The sequence below is a fragment of the Tiliqua scincoides genome, chromosome 1, assembly GCF_035046505.1.
Source record: "Tiliqua scincoides isolate rTilSci1 chromosome 1, rTilSci1.hap2, whole genome shotgun sequence".
NCBI lineage: Eukaryota > Metazoa > Chordata > Lepidosauria > Squamata > Scincidae > Tiliqua > Tiliqua scincoides.
Window position 1 is genome coordinate 102,199,016 of NC_089821.1, and position 22,262 is coordinate 102,221,277.

General features: G+C 40.4%; 1 protein-coding gene and 1 pseudogene across 2 annotated transcripts in view; one reads left to right on the forward strand and one right to left on the reverse strand.

The window, feature by feature from the left end:
- Positions 1–22,262, reverse strand: part of COBLL1 (cordon-bleu WH2 repeat protein like 1) — a 110,622-nt gene that overhangs the window by 29,830 nt on the left and 58,530 nt on the right. For both annotated transcript variants that reach the window (XM_066612119.1, XM_066612118.1), the window contains 5 exons: positions 12,735–12,917; positions 6,367–6,568; positions 4,455–4,683; positions 1,652–1,690; positions 535–620 (listed from right to left, as the gene is read on the reverse strand). In XM_066612119.1, coding sequence (XP_066468216.1) covers positions 535–620; positions 1,652–1,690; positions 4,455–4,683; positions 6,367–6,568; positions 12,735–12,917 — 739 coding nt within the window. The remainder of the gene's footprint in view (positions 1–534; positions 621–1,651; positions 1,691–4,454; positions 4,684–6,366; positions 6,569–12,734; positions 12,918–22,262) is intronic.
- LOC136637287 (5S ribosomal RNA) lies at positions 9,293–9,409 on the forward strand (annotated as a pseudogene).

Below are 22,262 nucleotides of genomic sequence, written 5' to 3' on the forward strand. Positions count from 1 at the left end.
CCAGGACACACTGTACTTAAGTATCTCACCACTGGTAAATACCAAGCTAAAAGCAGTAATTGTGAAAACACAGTTGGCCTTCTTACCTCAAAAAAAAAAAAAAAAAAAATCAGACCTCTGCACTGTAACTACCAAAAAACACAAATGGATAATGAGCTTAACAGGCACTGGTCACTTATTTTAAATCAGGTGTAAGCAGATCAAAAGGGGAAAGGTCCTTGCAGGTCAACAGCATTCTTAATCTAAGGAGATCTTGCGTGGGAGCAAAAAGCTCATGAGAAGCTGCGAGTCTCCTATTATTCCTATTACAGTTAATCAGTAAGAAGGGGGCATACAGCCATCATCATAATAAAACTGAAAGAAAGTATGGGACAGATATTTTGGCACTTTATTGTTCTGACCACTGCAGTTCAATAGAGCAGGAAAATGGTTAACTTGCCCCTCTAGCAATTGCCTAGGCCCACTGTATGGGACACACTACTACAAACATTTTGTTTCTTTGCAATGGAATTACAAATACTAGGCAGGTCTTACTTGTTCACGTTTCTTCTTGCTTCGCTGAAAAAAGCTGAGGAAGCCCTTATTTTCTTTCTCCAAGTTTTGAGAGTTTTGACAAGAATCTAAAAGTAGAATAAACTTTGGTGTCACCATTTCTAATGGTACTGATTGTTTCTTATCTGCATCTACCACAATATTTCTTTGAGAATAGTTTAATACTCTTTTCACAAGCTTTAGAGATGAAATGATCTGCTAATAAAACAATGTTCACCTCTTTAAAGGTGCTTGTTCCTCATTTGGGCGCATTCCACCTCCTCCCACACCCCATCTGCTCCATTCCTGAGGGCTCCCAATGCATCTTGGGAGCACCTTTTGCAAGGCAAAAGGGACTGGTCTGAGGAGGCAAGCAAGCTCACTTGCATGAACTTCCATCCACATACAGTCATTGGAGTACAATTCATTTGGAATTGTACTGCATTTCCTCTCCCTTTTCTATAAAAAAAAAAAAAGAAAGCTTGTATATCACCTAGGATACCTTTTAGCAGTAAGTCAACAAATACATACTATGAAAATAATACAACCAATCACCAGAAGAAAGATAGCTTCCCAATGTGAAATATGGTACAAGTCACGTTTGTAATGGTGCAATCATTCTATGAGTAAGCACCACTGAACATCCTTCTGAGCATGTATTCCCAAATGTCCACCCTCTTCCTCACATTCTTCAGGTACAATCTCATCTACCTAACTGATCTGAGATTTTGCAGGCACGCCGAAGTGTACATAAAATAGTCAATTCTACTGTCCATATCTTTGTACCATGGTACAAAAGTAATAACTAATTGAAACACACAGTTTAAGCAACACTCAGATAATACCAACTTGTGTAAGACTAGTCAGGCTCTAACTTCTTTAATAGTCAGTTGTCCTTCCCCTCTGATGCTATTTTGTAGTCATGCAACTACATGGGAGTTGCTCTAAAATAGGAACATTCATGTCTCCTACATAAATCTGCTTTATCTACCTTTCTCAATGTGATTCAGCAAAAGTTACACGTCGTAAGAAATAATTATTCATTACATGACAATGTGGTGCCTGGCAATGCTCCATCATTTGCTGCCTATATTCCCTCTCTGAGATCAGCATAACTCACCTTGTAAAGATGACAAATTGAATTCAGCAGGTGGTGTGGCTAAAGAAAGAAAAATGGAAAATTAATTATAATGGCAGTCCTTCCTGAGAAGGTTCTTGATCAAAATTTCAGTGCAGGATTGTAAGCTACACAATCAAGTTCTTGAAATGCGGAAGAGTGTAAAGTGATCCCATGTGACAAATTTCATCCAGAATGAAAGAACACATTGTAATTTGAACAAGGTTGGTCAACCGGTAGACTATACACCTGGCCTCAGAAATAACCTTATGTGGCCCCTGGCAGCTCAACCACATTATAATCATATGAACAAGAGCGAAATTTGCCTACTAGCTCACCTAAAATTGTGATGAAGCTGGCACATGATCAGGCCAAATTCCCAAAAGCCTTCTAGCAAAAAAAGAAAAAGAAAAGAAATAGGGAGCTGTGGATGGTAAGCTAGACCTCTTTTTAAAAGCTGGATTCTCAAGACCAAACACTTTGCAGGCAACAACAAACAAAAAAATTGTATCTTACAAGATATGTGGTGGTTTTTGACTCCCAACTCCTCAGCTGCATAAATTATTACTAGATAGCAATAGTGTGCAATTTTTTAAAAAGCTCAAATGTTCAATCTTAGAATACGATATCAAACATAACAGTATACTCTAAGGCAGGGGTGCTCAATAGGTGGATCGCGATCTACCGGTAGATCGCGAGGCAAAATGAGTAGATCGCGGAGTGCCAACCCCCCCCCCCCGTTCAGGTGCCTCTGGGAGGAAACGCCGGGAGTAAGGCCCATTGTACTCAATGGGGCTTACTCCCAGGTAAGTGTGGCTAGGATTGCAGCCTCACAGCCTAATCCTAGGCATGTCTACTCAGGAGTAAGTCCTGTTATACTCAGTGAGGCTCAAGGTACACCAACATACATTGTACACATAAATGTTATATGTTATGATGGCGCGAACATTGTAAAAAAAACTCTGGTAGATCTCCGGGCCTTGCTGGGTTTCAAAGTAGCTCTCGAGCCAAAAAAGTGTGAGCACCCCTGCTCTAAGGAAATAAATGCTGTACACATCAACTCATAGAAATAATGGGCAACTGATCAATCCACAAGAATTGTTGATTCTAGAGAACACTAGTGAGCACAACTCATTTTGTGGACCCAGAAGAACAGACTAGGAAAATTCTTAAAAATTATAACAGACAGTCAAGCAATATTACCAGAGACTGGGCTTTAGATACAAGTTAAGGACTAACTACTTGATGGTCAGTTAACATTGCTCTAATTTCTGAGGGATTTACCCTACCTAGAATTATCCAACATACCAGACCATAACTCACACAGTGATCAAAAGAACTTTGACAAACTTTGCAAGATGAAACTAAATGCCTTCCTTGCCCAAAGCAGTGAACAAAATGAAAATGTATGTCTACCCTTCAATCAATCGCTTTCATGATGAAAGGCATTTTTTCCACAGGGACTGCCAACTCCCTCTTTGACTGTTATTATAAAGATGTTCTATGAGGGCTCACAAATTTCTGATTGAGGCAACTCAGTAATACTTAACAGGAGGAAAAAAGAGATATGTAAAAGGAATACTATCTGCCTATGACAATGTACATATGGTCATAGTGGATGCAAGGGAGTCTAGAAGAGGTGACCAGTCTGCCTATTCTGCATATGCAGATTTTAAAACAGTCACTATGTACACATGAACTTGAAAGTCTCTTATTCATGAAAACTCTTGTTATCAGGTTTTACTGACAGTGAAGTGTTCTGCAACAGGAAATCCATTTTCTCCCTTTAAGTGCACAATTTCCCAAATTCTCTTTGAATCAATTATTTCTGTATCTTTGAGATGCAACTCGTAATATTTTTGGAATACTTTCACCTTCAACAAGGTTAAAACATAGAACTAAAAACTCCTGAGACACCACTGCCAGTACACCATGGATTTGGGTTTGTACTTGTGGTTAAAACTTAGGAGAACTGTTTTCACAGTTTGGAAGCCATGGTTAAATGCTATATTTGCACTCAACAAACCATTGTTAAGGCAGTTTCCCCACCTATCCAGCCTGTGTTTATACATTAGCAAATAGATCTCACTGGTATTTTCTTATACACCCCATTAGGGGCAGGGCTTAACTTGGCAAGTGAATCCATGGTTTCACAGTAAATTTAAAACCTTAACTAGGGTTAAAGTGATACGCTATAGTATGTATTAACTGTAGTTAAGCATTATGCCTGAAATGACAATAGTAAGGAAAATCAATCCTTTTTTTTCCTTTTCTGAAGCTTATTATTGGTATTTATATGCCATTTTGACATCCAATCAACCCTCATATCAGTTTATAAGAAAACAATAAAACCAAACCAGGCATGATACTGAAAGTGAACCATCAAAAAATTAACTAAAAATTCTAAATGGAGTTATTTTATGCGTTATTTTAAATATCCAATATCCCAATTTACTAAAAAGACTCAAAATCAGCCTTGTCACCCTCCAATGGAATAGACACATTTTTATTAATTTTCAGAAGGTGAAGATGGAGATGGGGGTGATGTTTTCAATGAAAAAAGTGGCATTGGTAAAAAGTTTCATTCTGCAGTGCTGTTGCTCCATTTAAATCCACTCTGCATGCAACTGCTTCTGTTTTTATTAAAGTGCATCGAGAACACACACTTCCACATTACAACTGTTAATGGTCAAGTATATAGACTGGTATGGTATGGAAAGTCAAGACTGTACTGTATTGCCAAATATATTCATAGTCATTCACACAGTCAACAACTTTGTTGAAAAACAAATGCATAAACTCTTACCTCTGCTGACATTCATGGCATATATTTCTCTGAGTCCAAGTTCGTTAAGTGATTTTGTCATGTCAAGAGTCTCCTGAGATTGATAGCTCTTCAGCAGCAGAGTATGTAAAGGATCAAAATCACATTTGCTACAGATAATGTGTATGAGATCTTCAAGTGGTGTGTGGGGGCTAACTCGGACAATTGTCTTCTGTGTCTTCTTGTAGTTTACTACTACCCTTATAGTTTGCTGAAACAAGAAGAAAAGCCCATCTTAACTAGTATTCAAAGTGGCAGCCTTTGATTAAAAATCAAAGGGTCAACTCATCAAGCATTCTGACTCTGCAAGCACTATGAAATTCATCTTAATTATTTTTTCTATCATTATTGCTTTTAATTGATTGATGGGCTTAAGCCATGTTGAATGTTCTGTGAGAAAGATGGGATATACATTTTGAAAATACATATAGTTTTTTCAACATTTCTCAATAAAAAAGTGTTCTAGATTTTTCATCTACATCTAGGGCTGGTGTGAAAGTTCTCTATGGAGAATGTTCAATTCAAATTCAAAGGGGTGGGGGGAATGAAACTGCTCCTTTTTCCTGCTTACTTTAAGACTCAACCTATAAATTATCAGAGTGGTAGTTAAATAATTCTGGAATTCCACTTCAGGTTGCAAGTGTGGCAGTCATATTTTTTAAATCTTCTGCCATTTAGAAAAATTATTCTGCATGTAGTAATCCACTAACCTGGGGAGAGATCTGCACTAAACCTTTCCTCCAATATACTGATTTACTACATGTAGTGAAGTTATTTTTTAAACATGAGGAAGCATTCTAAAATACAACTCCCATGCATATCACCTGGAGTGGAATGGTCCAGAATTATTCTATCACTTCAATCTGTGTAATGCAGAAACTGAATTTTGCCACTGCTACTTGTTTTCTAGTCAAGGCAGTTCCCTTGGTAGCAGCAGTACTCCTCTTGACAGCTGCTGTCTGACTGCCATACCTCCTGCAAAATAAAACCTAACTTTAAGAAATGTTATATCATTATAGAGCAGCATTTGACAGTAGACAGAGGAAAAAATGGTGGCCACCAGCAAGGCCATCAGGAAGAAAACTGCTGCTCCAGGCAAGTTTCTTTCTCCCCAGATATGCACCCATCCACCTCAAAAAATTGGTGACAAATTGGTGACAAAAAATTGGTGACACTTTGTGTCACCAAAATGACACATTTTATATCCTGAAAATGGTAAAGTGGAAGTGGGAACATTTCATCACAGCGCTCTTTTGTATCCTACATTCTTACAGCTCTGTGCAGAACCACACAAGGATTTGGTTCAATGATTATTGGGCTCCATGATTGTGTAAGCAATATGAACAAGATCCTCACACTAATATACACACACTATCCCCAAAATAAGTAAAACTGTAGTGCATCTGGTTTACGAAGCTACATTGCCTTGCCCTAAGCTACCAATACCTTCTTTTCCATGTTTTCATAATTAAGGAAAGCCAGAGGCCTGAGCAGGGTACCATCAGTGGATGCTACCAACAAAGCATCCTCCAGCAATCTGGCACCTGAACATGAAAGCAAAGCCACCTCTCCTTAGAGCGGCTCACAGTAGGAGCTTGTGGAAGGAACAGTAATCTTCCTTTCCAAAGCAACAAGGGTTAAAGCAAGCAATTTTGGCACATATGGATAGTAGCAATTCATCTCAGTTCTGACAGGTAACAGGATCCAGTGAAGGCAGATCCTCTGACAAATACGTTGTTAGTTTTCACTGAGCCTTAATACAGGATTTTGTAAACAAATATTAACATGAAACTACCTCTAGAATCTCTAAAGTATTGAAAGTTTAAATAAAAAGGAGTTTGATTTATCTACAAGATATAGAAAGACGAATGGTAACATTTTAAAACTCTCTCACCTCTGGAATTATAGGAATGGGCTTCTTCTTATCCATCTGTTTTGGTTTTAGAATCACTTTGTCTACTTCAAGCATTCCAATGGGTGTGTTGGGTTTGAATTTGATTTGTTTTTTCTCTGCTGACATCACATCTATAACATGGCTTGAGGGATTTAATCGGTATTGTGCACAAAGGTAAACCAGTAAGTCCATCATAGGTTTGCTGTGGAAAAAATTAAAAACAAGAATTAAATATGAAATCATCCGTTATGTTGGAGTTGACGCAACTCCATCTGCTGTCCAGAGGGGGCAGGATGCTGTCCAGAAGGGGTCAAGCTATGGCTCAGTGACTTTACTCTTCTTTTCTACCTGTTCTCTCTGTGATCATTGTGGGGGTGTGGCCCTAACCCTTTATCCTTCTCTTCTCCTCTGAGCACTTCCTCTCTTGGTCTCTGACCACTGACCTGTTAAGATGGCACACAGCAGGGCTCTGATGCCAACACCATCTTGAGCACATGGCATGCAGGGCGAGGCAGCTCTAGGGCCTTGCTATCTAAGTGTTAGCTGAACCTCTGATCCTAATCAGATGCTGTAAATATACATTCAATGGAACTGTAAGTAAACAACTTCTTTTATTTTGCAACTTTAACAAGCCATTGCCTCTTTGTCTTTTTTTTTTTTATTGAATAGCAGTCAGCCGGCTGAGGGAGGTTCCCTGGGGTGATACCCAAAAGGGGGGGGGGTTGGCTGCTTAAGCTACTCTGCTTCCCCCCTGTCACCTGGGCCCAGCCCAGGTGGCCAAAAGCTCCCAAGGAGCAGGGGTCTCCTCTAGGGTAGAGGCCTCCTCAGGGGTAAGACCCAAGTGCCATCAGGACTGGGGTCCCTGGCAGAACACCTACCTGGGAGTAGGGGCAAGGACCAGCTGGGAACAACAAGCTGACACGTGATCAGAAGGGGTGGGGCTGGACCAACCGGGGTTTGGCCTCATAAGAAGCAGGGAGAGGGAAGAGAGGGGAGGCTCCTCTCCAGAGGGAAACCAGAAGGGGAAAAACAACCCTGCCTAAGGGGAAAGAGAGAGTTCTCCAGAGGGAGAGGACTGAGGCTTGTGCTGGAGAGAGGAGACTGGGGCAGAGATCTCCCTGACCCAGGAACAGCCTGGACCCAGAGGGCGACCCCTGGAGAGATGGGGTTATCAGGACAGGGGCTCTCAGCCAACTATACCCTGTGGTGGCCAGCTGCCTGGGGAACAAGCACAGAGGTATCAGGGGCCCTCCTAAGGCCAGCTAGCCTGACCCTGACCAGCAGGGTTGCAGCCCTGACCCCTGGCCCAGAGACGCTGGGCGAAAAGCTCGAGCTGAGACCGCCAAGGAACGGGCAGGGTTGGATCTGGAGCCTACCAGATGACAACGGCGCATGTCAGCATGATGTACGGTGGGCTGTGACATAACAGTCCACATGAATGTAAAACGGCTGACGCAATTAAACCGCCTGTGTTGAACAACTAGACCTGCCTCCCGTCTCTTAATCAACCGCCGACCTCTGTTCATCGACCGGGTAAGCCCCTCGCGTTCGGTGGCAACCTCAGGGAAGGGGCCTCCTCCCACTATGGACATTACACCCCCAAAGAGGAAACTATTTTTAATTTCCTCCAACAATTTATAGCATCCTGCTGCACACCAGTGTTTTCTATGTCAGTGTTTCTCAAACTGTGGGTTGGGACCCACTAGGTGGGTCGCGAGCCAATTTCAGGTGGGTCCCCAATCATTTCAATATTTTATTTTTAATATATTAGACGATGCTACCATGGTATGTGGCTGCATTTAGGGAAATGTTACAGATTTGTACTTTGAACAGGCTTCTATGTATATGCTTTTAATAATGATAGCAAATGGGACTTACTCCTGGTTCAGTGTGGGTAGAAAAAATTTTTCCAGCTTTATGATGTCACTTCCAGTCATGACAGCACTTACAGTGGGTTCTGACAGAGTCTCATTTTTAAAAGTGGGTCCCAGTGCTAAAGGAGTGAGAACCACTGTTCTCGTATGTCATCATCCTGTGTTTTTTTCGGTTCTATTCTGTGGCTCTCTTTTTTGGTAATAAAATGCAGTTGTAAAACCAGCCTGCCCAGTATGACCAGGTCCGGCTCTATAAAGCACTAGGAGCAGCCATTTTCTAGTTGCTTCACGTGGCTTATGCTGAGCTCTCCCCAGTTCCGTGGGGGGGGGGGGAGGTGAGTTTTTGAAAAAAATTTATTGGAGGGGAGAAGAGTGTGTGTTGCAGAGACTGAGCTTAACAGAGGGGAAGGGAGCTTAAGAGTGTGTGTTGCCTCCCTGGTCTGGATCTCACTGCATGTCACTGCCTTCCTGAATGGAACTCGCTTCAAGAAACAGACTCAGTTTTCAAGATGCTGAAGAACTATAAGAATGGGACTTTGTGAAGTTGTAGGTGCCTGCAAATCAGCATTGCTCAAATCCAAGCTTTAGCTAAAAACCAGAAGAATGGTTTTCCCCTATCTCAATGCTGAGGAGGATTAGGAACATCTGACACGATGCTTACCATTCCACAGGGCAGCCTGAGATCTTTGTCCCCTATCTCCCTTAAACTTCATGCCAAGAAGGATCTTGGCTGTGGGAACAGATATTGCTGGATAATATAGTGCAATATGAAAGTATTGTGTGGAACCTCAGTTTCCACTTTCAGTTAACTGAAATAAAGTAATGTCTCTGTAATGCTAAAAACTGCAAGGTAATACTTGTGAAATGCTTTGCATTTGAAGTGCTACTCATATACTATGATCATTTTTAAAAGTTCAGTAAGATACTGTAACTAAGGTCTAAATGCACCAAATAACTGCATATTCCTCCCCATTTTCCTCCATGTCTTTACCAAAAACATTCACAGGAACACACTAGAAAAAGCGCTTTCAACATGAAATTGGGAGGCATCAGGCAGCAACTGTTACCCTGCACATGCCCGATCTCATCTGATCTCGGAAGCTAAGCAGGGTCAGGCCTGGTTAGTACTTGGATGGAAGACCGCCTGAGAATATTGGGTGCTGTAGGCTTATACCATAGTCTTTCGAGACTAAAGGTTGCCAACCAACCAGGCAAGAGATTCACACAAAAGAGTAACTACCCCATGATTTTGTGTCATCTGATACTTATTCACTCTATTTCTGTTTCTGTTCTGACTATTCTCACCATGATGCACAATAAAACAGTCCTGAGGGCAGATCAAAGTCCTTCTACTATACATGCAGCCTTTCCGCTCCAAATGGAAAGTGGATTTTTCATTTTAATGTGTTCAGATGGAAGTCTAAACATTAATGGTATGTGTCTACTCAAACAACCAAGTGTGTGTAGGTGCAAACTGCTGCACATAGGTATCTAAACATCTACACATGATAAATGCTGTAGAATGCCTCTATGACTGTAAAACCAACATTCCTACTTAGTTTACTCTTCTATAAAGTTAACATTCAACACAGAAGGTTTATTCTGTCACTCTCATGTTCAACCCTGATAATGAACAACAGAGGTTATGATGAAATGAGTTTTCTACCTCCTAACTGGAGCAGCATACACAACTCTCCCTGAATTATAAAACAGGACTTGTTGAATGTAAGATTCAACAAACATTTAACTGAAAAAGACTACCTCAAAGCACAGAAGCCAAACATCACTTTAAAGAACTACATCCTTCTCTAGGCCTAATTGTTTGGGTCAACTAGTAGCTGGGTGGTGGCTTGCCGCTCTCTTCACTACATTCCCCAAAGGCTTTTGGTTTGGGACTCATTTGTTCACAGCAAGGGTGCTTCCATACTAGCTAGGCAGAAACAGCCAAAGACGTCTTCCTGAAATAGTTACTATAATTGAACAAGTCATTTATTGGCTTTAAAAAAAAAACCAAAAAACTTTTTACATCATTTTATAAATGTTAACAGATTTCTCTATGAAAAAAGCTGCAGGAAAAGTAAATTAAAAAGAAGCATCCTATAATGGGATGCATCAGCTTGTTTAGTTGTTGCTTACTTACTTAAAATGTTAGGACACACTTTAATTCTTGATGACCAAAAGAGAAGGGACCACTTACATCCAACTGAAAACTAGCAAAACACACACATGGCTTCTTTGTTTCCTCTAGACAGACTATAAAACAGCATACTAGTACTTTAACCACTTCAAACACCCCATAATTTCCTAGGAGACTTACCAGGTTAAACTTATGACACGGATTCAAGTGTTACTTTGTTTTAGAAACTTACAGCCTATGATGCTACTGTATCAATTACTGTTTCAAACTCATTAAACAAAGAATGTTAGTACCCCAAAACAGATGAATTCAACTTTTTAAAACCTAGAATTAAGATGAGTTTCAACTTTCATCCTATATTTTTCTTGAATTTCATTGCAACTACAAACAATGAATCAGTCTAAAATTTAAAGTCACTAGAAGCCACTAGAACCTTGTACGTTTTGGAGCAGAACTTTTTATTTTGCAGGACATAATCTGTAGACTGTATCCAAAGCAATCTTTAAATTTGCAGTCATGTCTTTAATTATATTTTGGTATTGTAAAGAGGTAAATTTACACAATATGGCTTATGATAACAATGTGCCTCAAGGCTTCCCTTCCTTCTCCAAGGAGCTTCAGTTTTTCAATTGAGACCTGCTTTGAAACATCACTTCTTGGACTATTCCTAGTAACTTGGACAGACAATGCTGGCTAAAGCCATTTGAAGTTATTACCTTCACATTGGTTAACACTGGGTTACACTGGGCTGAGAAGGGGCTAGAATCCACTTGCAAGAAAAAGAATTCCAATGGCCTTTCAGGGCCTCATTTTGGGTGAGCGAGTTTACCTATACCAGTGTTATTCAACCTTTGGGTCAGGACTCCCAACAGGGTCACAAAACCTCAGTTGTGAGGTCGCAGCAACTTACAGGAATGAAAGAGGTTGAAGACCACTGGAGTACAGCATAATCAGATAAAGGCAGAGGCATCTGGTGAAGCCCTTCAGGTGCCCAAGTCCTGCTCAGGTTCTTGGCAATTGCGCTGAAATAGCTTTCACTAGTGCCAGTTTTCAGGATAACCTTTTCTGTTCTCTCTAATAAGAATATTTGGTTACAGTGCTGGGAGGGCATTACGGGAGCAGGGAGGGACAGCAAGAGGGGTGGGAGGGCAGAGAGGGTCCTAGAAGGGGTAAGATTGACTGTTGGTCCCTAGTCTCAGTTTCTATATTGGGGTCGTGGCATGAAAAAGGTTGAAGACAGTGACGTCCACATTAGCCAAATGCACCTTGTGGCTATGAAAGTTGGCAAGGAGTGCCTTCATGCAGAATTCTTTGACTGCTGCAATTTTATTTTATTAAAATGGTTTAATTATGTCAAAACTGATTTTTGTGACCACAATACTTGCTGCATCTTGCAGTTGTTTTGAGATGGTATGAGCTGTTTTTAAAACATTTTGGTAGCCATTTTGGATTTGACCTTTTAGACATTTGCCCATATTTTCACAAGAGTTACATCAAGTCTGTTTCATTTTGCACATTTTTCTGATATAGAAACTATAGTCAATGTTTATATTTAATAACTGCCATGGATCTGCCTAACTTTATCCAACATTTTCTAGTAATAACTGAAGTTAAATTCTCAAGGACTGAATCCTGGTATTGTCCTCAAAAATAACAACACCACGGCTAATTTACAAATCTTAATGACAATGGTGGGAAAGGTTCTGAAGGTTTTTCTTTGCAACTTGCTGATAGAATTTCTTTCAACAGTGACCAAGTACACAAACTGGATTATATTTTATATATTGCACAGGTTAAACAATGTTGAACATGGATCAAAACAGCCTTTCTTCAAATAGCTTCATTCAATGTGTTAAACCTACTTAATTAGGAGCATAAACAAGCCATCAAGTTTTATTTCTAAACCTGTCAGTATTTAAATGCCTCACGTAGCCTTTTTAAAATAATGGATCTGGAAATGGTGAATCTGGAAATTTATTTAAGGGCGCAATCCTAACCCACTTTCTAGCACTGGCATAGCTGTTTCAGTAAGGCATGTGCTGCATCCTGCAGTTCGGGGGCAGTCATGGAGTTCAAGGTAAGGCAATGCATTTTCCCTTACCTCAGAGCTGCATTACCCTTATGTCCGTGCTGGCAAGTGGGTTAGGATTCTGCCCTTAATCGTTTTCCTGGTTATAAAATGGTTCTACTTGTCATTACATAAATTGTCCAAATGCTCAAATTAACTGATGAACATAATTGCTAAACTTAAGTCTTTCTCTATCAAACTGCCAATTCTCTTTAGTAACACAGAATGAAATTAGTACTGAGGCACACAAGTACAAATAGCAAGAATTCATTATCTTTTCTCCACATACCTGCCATTAACAGTAGTAGACTTGATCACATCACCCGGGAGAATTACTGACAGTTCAATGTCTCTGTCAGTTGTATTTTCTTGCTGTTCCATAGTAAAATTAGTTAGTTCTGATTCAAAAGAAGAAAACTCAGTGATCTTTGTCTCAGATGGTGGACAAGGTGCTTTTGACTTGGCTTTTCGTCTGAAAGACAACAAGAATTACAAAATCAAAATCTTCCAAACGTAAACCAACATACTCTTTATACCAATAATTCTTTATACTAGAGCATATATGCACCTTTGTTTTTTAAAAAAGGTCACATAATTAGCTTTGTAATTAAGAACTTACAACTTACTCATTTGCACACCCACCCACAAATTCCTTGCCTGTTTTGGCAAGTTTATTCTTGGTTGCGGTGAAAGCAGCTAGACCTTTTTATTAAAATAAAAAATAAAAACACAATGTAGTGTCATTTGTGGCACAAATTTTTTTAAAAAAAGACAACTGAAACAACAGTGCTGTTCAAGCAGAGCCACAGTGAAAAATGTTTTTCAAAGAATATAGCCCTACTGCAGCCACTCACCTGAGTATGAATTCAGCACTGTTAATGGCCACTAAGAGGAGGGGCATTACAGACAAGACTGCTTTAACTACAGGAGAACAGGGTGACATTAAAATTATTCCTTCAACATTCACTAAAAATATTCACTAAAAGATTTACTTACAAATAGTAAGGGAAAACCTCACCTTCAGATTATGTAATCAGTATGAATATCTACAATTATGGACTGTGATTAGGAATGCCATCTACCACATACAATAGTACTTTGATACATGCTCTCATATTTGAAAGCATCAACCTCCTCCCCCAAATACTTTTCATGCAACCTCTAACACTTAGCACAAAAACTTAACAGGTTCAGCAAACATTGAAGCAAAATTTATTCCTTCCCAGAAACTATAAATATTAAGCAACTTATCCTTGAATTCAAACAGCAAGACCAGCTGGCACAAATGACTACCAGCATGCCCCTGTTTCCATAGGGGCTCATTTCGAAACACAACCAATCCCACTCCAGGAATAGCTGAATCCGTGGATATGAGAGAATGCCCTCCTACCCACCGGAGGTGAGAAGAGCTGTGTTCCCCTCTCCTCTGAAGGGTCTTCTGAGCCCAGCAGAGGCCATGCACATCCAAGTGCGGGGGAAAAAAAGTGGCTTCTGTTTTTTTTTTTGAGAAAAACAGGAAGCAACTTTTTAATGCCTTACAAGGTATTAGGAGGCCCAAGGAAGCCCTCAGTGGTTGAGAAGACCCTCCAGAGGTGAGAGGAGAATAGCTTCCAACGCCTCCGGAGAGGGCATGCATAGAGGGCACTGCGGACACACTCCATGGATAAATGAAATTTCATTTATTTATAAATGAAAATATACAGGGATACGGGGCCCCTGTATATAACTACTTATTTGTGACAAGATATCATGTGCATCTAATCAGATCATTTTGAAAAATACTGAAATGTTTTAAGATATTAGTAGTTTACGCAAAGTAATGAAATGAGTTCCAGAAGAGATTAAAGTGGTAATGTTGAGCTTTTTGCTGAAACTGAATGGAAATGAAAGGGAACAATAAAAAGAATAAGATTATGTTTGCATATGTATGCTTTAATACTATTGGTTGGAGTTGTCAACCCCAATTTGGAAGCTGATGGAACTGTCAGAACTGTGTCTTGCATGGACTGTTTAACTGACATTTCACACAAAGATCATCTTGATTATATAAACACAATTCAGTGGTGCTCTGAAAAGAAAACCACAAACACAATATTGAGTAATAATGTCAAACTTCAGAGTTCATAGGAATGCTATCTTAAAGTGTGTGGGAAAGTAAAGTGAATGACACACAGTAAATCAAACAATCAATTTTGTTCTTAAGTCACAAACAATGAAGGTAGTTATATTGGTCCATTAGACTGGTTCATAGGTCAGTTTTTCTCAACTGCTGTCTGCATTTTACAATAAAAATGCCATTTAAATAGTTAAATTGCTTTCGTGCATCTACACTGTAATTTATGCCCAGAATATTTACCTGTGACCAAAATCATGGGTACTGTACACTTAAAGCTACAGCAAGAACTTCATTTGCAAGAAACACAGAAGACAACCCCCCACTGAATTGGATCAAAGATCCATTCAGCCCAGCACCTACTTCTCAAAGTGGCCTACCCAGATGCTTCCAGGAAGCCCACAAGTGAAGAATGTGCATGAATGGTTCTCCCTCAGTCTTGCCCCCCCATAACAGTCTCTGAATATGGAAGTTCCATTAACTATCATACTTAATATCAACCAACAGATCTGTCCTCCAATTTGCCTTCTTGACAGCAATTATTATTATTACCACATCCTATGGTAGTGAATTCCATAAGCTAATTATGCATTGTGTGAAAAGACTGGGAACAAGGGAAGACAGTTTGATTTTATTCATCAGTCAGGGAACCAAAAATATACCATTCCTCCTTCCCTGATAGACAGAGGCGGGAGGAAATGGTGATGACAAAATAAAAACACAAAACAACTTTCTGCACTTCTCATTTTGTAACCCCTTCCTCCAAAAAACCCAATTGCAAAAACACAAAAGACCTGTTTTATTTGGTTTTTATTTATTATTTAAAGGGTAATGACTGTGACGGTATCTGCTGACACTATGCCAATACATGAAGTTTCTCCCAAGGTGACATATTTGAGAGTTTTCAAGGGAAGCAAAATGAGATGGTTTGGTGTGTTTTTTTAAACACAAAGGCAAGTGAAATTTCTCACCTGCACAGCCTACTACTGTATAAGCGTAATGCCAACACAGTTTATTACTTGAACAAATGTTCTTATAATTAAAAAAGAAAAATGCCATATTTCTACCAGAAGTTTCCCTCCTCTTATTTATTTGCCAGATTTTTCAGTCAGCCCTTTATCCAAACACTTGATACTAAAACCTATTTGGGGCTTTTAACCAATAGTATGAGTACTACTGGGGTTACTTCACAATACAGCAGATGGTATTTGGTCCTGTAGATTTTACATATGTGTGAAACTCTTTCCTGCTTGGCCCAGTGCCAGAAGAAGTGAGGATGGTTGGGCTGGCAGCAGGGGATAACTGTGTGGCAGATCAGAAGAGCTGAGGGGAGTCCAGGAGGCAGAAATAATTGAAGAAATCACTCAGGATTCCTTGCTGCAGGAATTATTGTGGTTAGCTGCCAGTCCTGCACATAGCAGCCATCCCTGGAGGCTGAGGTACTTCAAAAATAGTACTGTACTTGCAAAAACCAAAAAGTTGACAAGTCCTGCTACTGGTTATCACAGCTATAAGAGAGAACTGAAACAAAAAATTAAAATGCTACTTTTCAGTTTTAGCCCTAGGAACTAAAGCAAAATATTTATAAAAATTTCTTACAATTCCTCTGAAAGATAACACAAGCTGCTGAAAAGGCTTTAAGGATGAAAGACAGTAACCAAGAGCACCTCCATACTATATGCCCATTGTTTTTCACTTAAAGGAACAGCAAACTCAAATTGTTGCATTTAATTGCTGCCACAACCTCCTCTCAACAAGCAATGAAACACAGGAAGTAGGCATTCATGCACAGGGAATGGGCATTCATGCAGTCATTGGATGATGTTTAAGAAACCTGCCTGACCTGCAAAGCATCACTTGATAGAAGGCAATACAAGACTGGTCAACAACATTATTCCAATGTTGAAAAGCTCTACCTTTGTGGAGCTTGTTTGCATGAATAAAGATAGATACATCCAGGGCTTTTTTTCTAATGGAAAGCGGGGGGACGGAGTTCCGGCACCTTTTTGCAGGGGCCCCTCCCCTTTGGAGGCATTCCAGGAGGGCGGGGAGCAAAACAGAGGCAGAATAGACAGGCACAGGATCGGACTCTAAGGCTGCCATCCTATCCACAGTAAGGCCCATTCACTAAAGTGGACTTCTGAGTAGACATGCATACGATTGGGCTCTTAGGCTGCAATCCTAGGCACTTTCCTGGGAGTAAGCTCCATTGACTAGAATGAGACTTACTTCAGAGTAGACATACCTAGGACTGGGCTCTTAAACCTGGCAGAGAGATATATCTGCACCCGTTTTCACATGCTAAGAGCAGGTGAAAAGGGATTCTCCAGCCTTGCCAGAGATCTTCTTCGTCCTTCCCTCACAAGCATGCCCTCTGCCAGCCAGCATTTGCAGCTCCTCTCCAGCAATGCACAGCAGCTGCTCAGGGCAGCAGAGAACATACAATTGCATGCCAAGCGCCTTCCCAAAGACACAGAGTATTCTGATACCTGAATTAAACCATATTTAATCGCTTGTTTGCAAAAGTAGCTGTTTCTGTGTGCACCTAAGGATCCCTCTCATGTAAGAATTCCTTTTTTGTTCTTACTCCCACAGTTGCTTAGAGTAATTTTACTACATGGAACTCATGTAAGCCATTTTTTGGAATCCATTCACTGCTTCCTCTCCTCGAAGTAGTGCCACACTACATACTACAAGCTACAAGTGCACCTGTACAGTATTTTTCAGTGTACAGTGTAGAAAAAGTAGCTAGGGGGAAGGGGATGTGGAGATTGACAGCCCAATGCTATGCATGTCTACTCAGAAGTAAGTTGATCTTTAGGGGAGAAGCACAAACATATTTTATTTCTCCAATAAAAAATGGTTTATAAATAAATAAATAAATAAATAAAAGATTAACAAGTTGTGAGTTCCTGCACCTTTTTTTTTCCCACAAAAAAAGCACTGGATACATCCATGCTGTCTTCTACATCTGTGCTGTGTCAAGGTAAAGAAACCCTTACTAGAAAGTGGCCAGCATTTGCTACTGGATCATGAATGTTTGTTTTTCAGCCACAGCAAATGAATAGTTCTCCCTAAACCTAAAGCACTATATTAATTGTTCCCTTGAAACAGCCTTTACACATTTGAAGGAAGAGCGATTGGTACCATTCATAGGGGAATACATCACCTAACTGGGCAAGAAACTATGACAATTAAGCTTAGAGTCTAGTGGAATCTTGGGCAATGTCTTTATATGCCACTGAAACCAGCTTTCCAAGTTGCTCCCTGCTTCCCTCAAAGCAGTTGGCACTGACCCCACAGTAGATTAATCATCTGACCTTTGGACAGCAGCAGTCCTAGAAACAGAAACTCTATTCAACCATCTCCAAGTTCAAGCGACATTTTCTCACTTTAAAAGGCCAAAACGCATACTGTACTTTGAGCAGCAGGTTAAAGCCAAAACCATTATACATACTCAAACTTTTAGCCAGGGTTGTTACGGTGTGAGGAATATATCCAAGGAAAGTATGTCAGAACCTACTATAATCTGAGCAGTCACAGTACAGGTTTTTGTTGTCTTATTCCCTTGTGGAAGCAAATTGCAACCGTTCAGATAAAATGCTTCTGGAGTTTAAAGAACACTTTGAAATTATTTCTGAATATAGATCAAACACACCAAATAATTTATCATCAGACAAATGTGGCTTCTAGAATTCATTACTGACCTTGGTAGCAGTCAGTCCAAGAGGAGAATGGACTGACTACAAAACCTTCTGATAGACTAATCCATGCACCTAATGTTTAAAAATCACTATTACTATGTATTGACACACTGATAACTTCCAGGCCTAACAATAATTCACGAATAAGTCTGATTACCAAAAGATGTGCTCATCAATTCATAGTCGGGCTCCACATCACATATATACTTGTTCATGCATTTTAAGTGCACATATGAATTCATGCTCCATGCAGACCTTTCAGACTATATCAACTAAGGATAAAATCCAAAGTGTGTGCAAATATGTGCTTTCAACTCATTTTTCTTTTAAACTAGTGCCTGAAGCCCCTGTATGAAACAGCTCAAGAACACAGCAGGAAGACAGAGGAGGCTTGAACCCTGTTGTTGGAGAGATGACAGAGTGTAAGTAGTGCTACCCAGTGCATACAGATAGTGTATGGAAATGTTGGTTTCCACAACTAGGGGGAAGTTTGTGCTTACTTAGTTTAAAAGTGGTTTACTTAGTTTAAAGTGGTTCCCAAACTGGAGAAGCAGTGGTTCCCAACCTCTTACGCTCCTTAAGGAGACAGCATCCTGACAAAAGGTTGAGAACCACTGGTTTAAAGGCTTGTGTGTTGCTCTTTTCTATTATTACTACATTTCTCGTTTCATTCCTGTTTTCTTTCTGCCTCTAACAATGGCTGCAGTTCTCTCTTTGACCTAGCAAGGCTCTAAGCTAAAGTCAGTTTTGCTGTGTGAGGAACTGCTTTAATCAGTTAGCTCTGCTAACACACTTAATGCATGGTGGAGGGCACAATCAAACTAGAAAGAACAGTCAGAACTAGAAGCTCCAGTTCTCTACAAATCTCGTCCTGCCCCCACGCATCCCCCTCTGCAGATTTGGGCCGTTTCATTTACTCCCTGGCACTATTTCCTAGAAAAGTTTGAAGTAAAACCACACATTATGATTCTAGGGTATGATTCTACCCTAAAACAGTAGTGCCTACCACAAAGATTGTCCCTGGCACAATCTGTAAAGCAGTCGACAATGCAGCCAAAAAACTTGTTCTCTCTTCAACCATCATTTCACTGATTCACAGACCAAGGAGCTGGAAGAATCAAACCGGTTGAAAGCAGAGAGTTACAATTTTAATGAAGCTTTATATCTAGAAGAGGAAGCAAGTAGTAAAAGTGGACTGCTACCCAGAAAAGGGAAAGGGAAGCATTCAAGTGGCACTAAATGTGCATTTTCTATGCAGTTGTTTTGTCCTTTAAACCAGTTTGTTACATCTTGTTTTGCTGGATCAATAACATTATCCCAAGAATTATAGAAAAGTTTTTTTTAATGAAACTGAAATTCTATAAAGGGCTTAGACTGTCATGTACCCTTCGTTGCATTCTCAGTTAAAGCAGAAATTATGATGGCAACACAAAAAAATTCTCGATCTTGGGCATAAAATGTATGTTTTATTAATACTTTAGAATAATGAATTAATATGTCACTATTTGGGATGCCTTTTTAGTGAGACAATGGCTTTCATAGGATTTAGTCAGCTGAGAAAGTTGGAAAGATTATGGAGTCAGCTGAGGTGGCAAGCTGATGAACAAGAAAGGTCAGAGACTGAGAACTGTATAGCTCACAAAGAATGTATCCAAACAAATATAAATCTGGGAATTGAGGCTACTTCAAGGAAGCACTTAGGTCCCAACTGGTCACCAGGGCAGGCACAGAATGGCAAGAAACCAGTGTGGGATGAGGAGCCTGCACTAGTTTTCCTATCAAGCAGGGCAACAGCCTCATCTGCCTTTCCACAGCAATACTCCTTATTTTGAGTGAGACCATATTCAGCTGGTAATGTAGGAAGATACCTTAGAGACATTCCCTAACACAAGGTAAGATGAAACACAGATTTTCAACAATAGCCATGATGAGCTGACTTTACAATTGAAAATCTTTGAAAACTTTCGTTTATCTAAAAGGAGACAACGAACATGAGCACAGAGGTTTCTAGTAGATCAGGGGTTGGCAAACCCCAGCCCACGGGCCATTTGCGGCCCTCAGGGACCCCCAATCCAGCCCGCAGGGAGCCCCCAGTCTCCAATCAACCTCTGGCCGTCAGAGACTGCTGGCCGCGACTGCCAAACACAAGCTGCAGGCTGAGTTAGAGCAACGCCTTTTATCCTCTCTGTCTGTTCTCTGCTTTTCCCTGGGCATTATTTTAACCACCTCCCCCCCACTGCTTCTGAACAACATGTCTCCATGTATTTCTGGCTTCGTCTGTATGTTTTCACTGTGCAAGCCATGTGTGGCAAACAGTTCATATTTCTCATGTAGTTCTACATGCCAGTATTATAGTTCTCGTGTATTATAAATAAGCTCAGTAAAATTCATTCATTCATATAAGTTCCGTCTCTAATTTATTCATTTATGTAAGAACATAAGAACATAAGAACAGCCCCACTGGATCAGGCCATAGGCCCATCTAGTCCAGCTTCCTGTATCTCACAGCGGCCCACCAAATGCCCCAGGGAGCACACCAGATAACAAGAGACCTCATCCTGGTGCTCTCCCCTACATCTGGCATTCTGACTTAACCCATTCCTAAAATCAGGAGGTTGCGCATACACATCATGGCTTGTACCCCATAATGGATTTTTCCTCCAGAAACTCGTCCAATCCCCTTTTAAAGGCGTCTAGGCTAGACGCCAGCACCACATCCTGTGGCAAGGAGTTCCACAGACCAACCACGCGCTGAGTAAAGAAATATTTTCTTTTGTCTGTCCTAACCCGCCCAACACTCAATTTTAGTGGATGTCCCCTGGTTCTGGTATTATGTGAGAGTGTAAAGAGCATCGCCCTAGCCACTCTGTCCATCCCCTGCATAATTTTGTATGTCTCAATCATGTCCCCCCTCAAGCGTCTCTTTTCTAGGCTGAAGAGGCCCAAACGCCGTAGCCTTTCCTCCATGTAAGTTTATTCAAATTTGAAAAGAGCCCTCGACAGTGTCAGACAGATGATGTGGACCTCTTGCCAAAATGTTTGCCCACCCCTGTAGTAGATTAAGATCTTGTTTTCCAAGGAGTCCCCCACAGAAGCTTATCAGTGAATATCAACTAGAACAGGGGTGTCAAACTCATTTCATATGGAGAGCCACATAGCATTCACGATGCCAGCTGAGGGCCGGAAGTGATGTCATTAGGCAAGAACTGATGTCATTAAACAGGTCATAACCAAAAATAAACACTTTTTCTCACTTAGGAACTCATTAGCTGCAAATAACAAAAGCGAAACTATACAAATCTTGATCATATTTCAAGATATGGGAGAGCCCAATTTTCATGTGGCCTTCCCTTTCAGCAGTAACACCTCAGCAGCACTACTCAGCAGCTGAAAGCCTGAGGGCCGTATAAAAAGCTTCCGTGAGCCACATCCAGCCCCTGGACCTTATGTTTGACACCCCTGAACTAGAAGATCAACAAGGGCGAGCAATTTACCCCAAAATTTGTTCACTACAACCAAATTTAAATTATGTCATTAAAAAGTTATCAATGTTTCTACAAACTGCTTTTTTCTGAAGATACAGAAAAGATGCTTGTTTACTAACTCAGGGTTTCTCAAACTGTGGGTTGGGACCCACTAAATGGTTTGCGAGCCAATTTCAGGTTGGTCGCCTTTCACTTGTGTATTTTATTTTTAATATATTAGATTTGATGCTAACATGGTATGTGACTGCATTTGGTGAAATGTTACAGATCTGTACAGACTACTATCTATATTTATTTATATTTACACAGGTATTTATATACTGCCTTTCTTTGGTCATCAGATTTCTCCTCAGACTTTAATCCAAGGCCGTCTACATAGGCAGACTGTTCTAAATCCCCGTAGGGATTTTTACAATTGAATAGTTCTAGTCTTTCATAGAACTCCTCGTTCCAGCTGGATTCCTTCCCGGTCTGGCCTCTCGCTGGCCCTTCGCTTCCCACACTCCACTTGACAG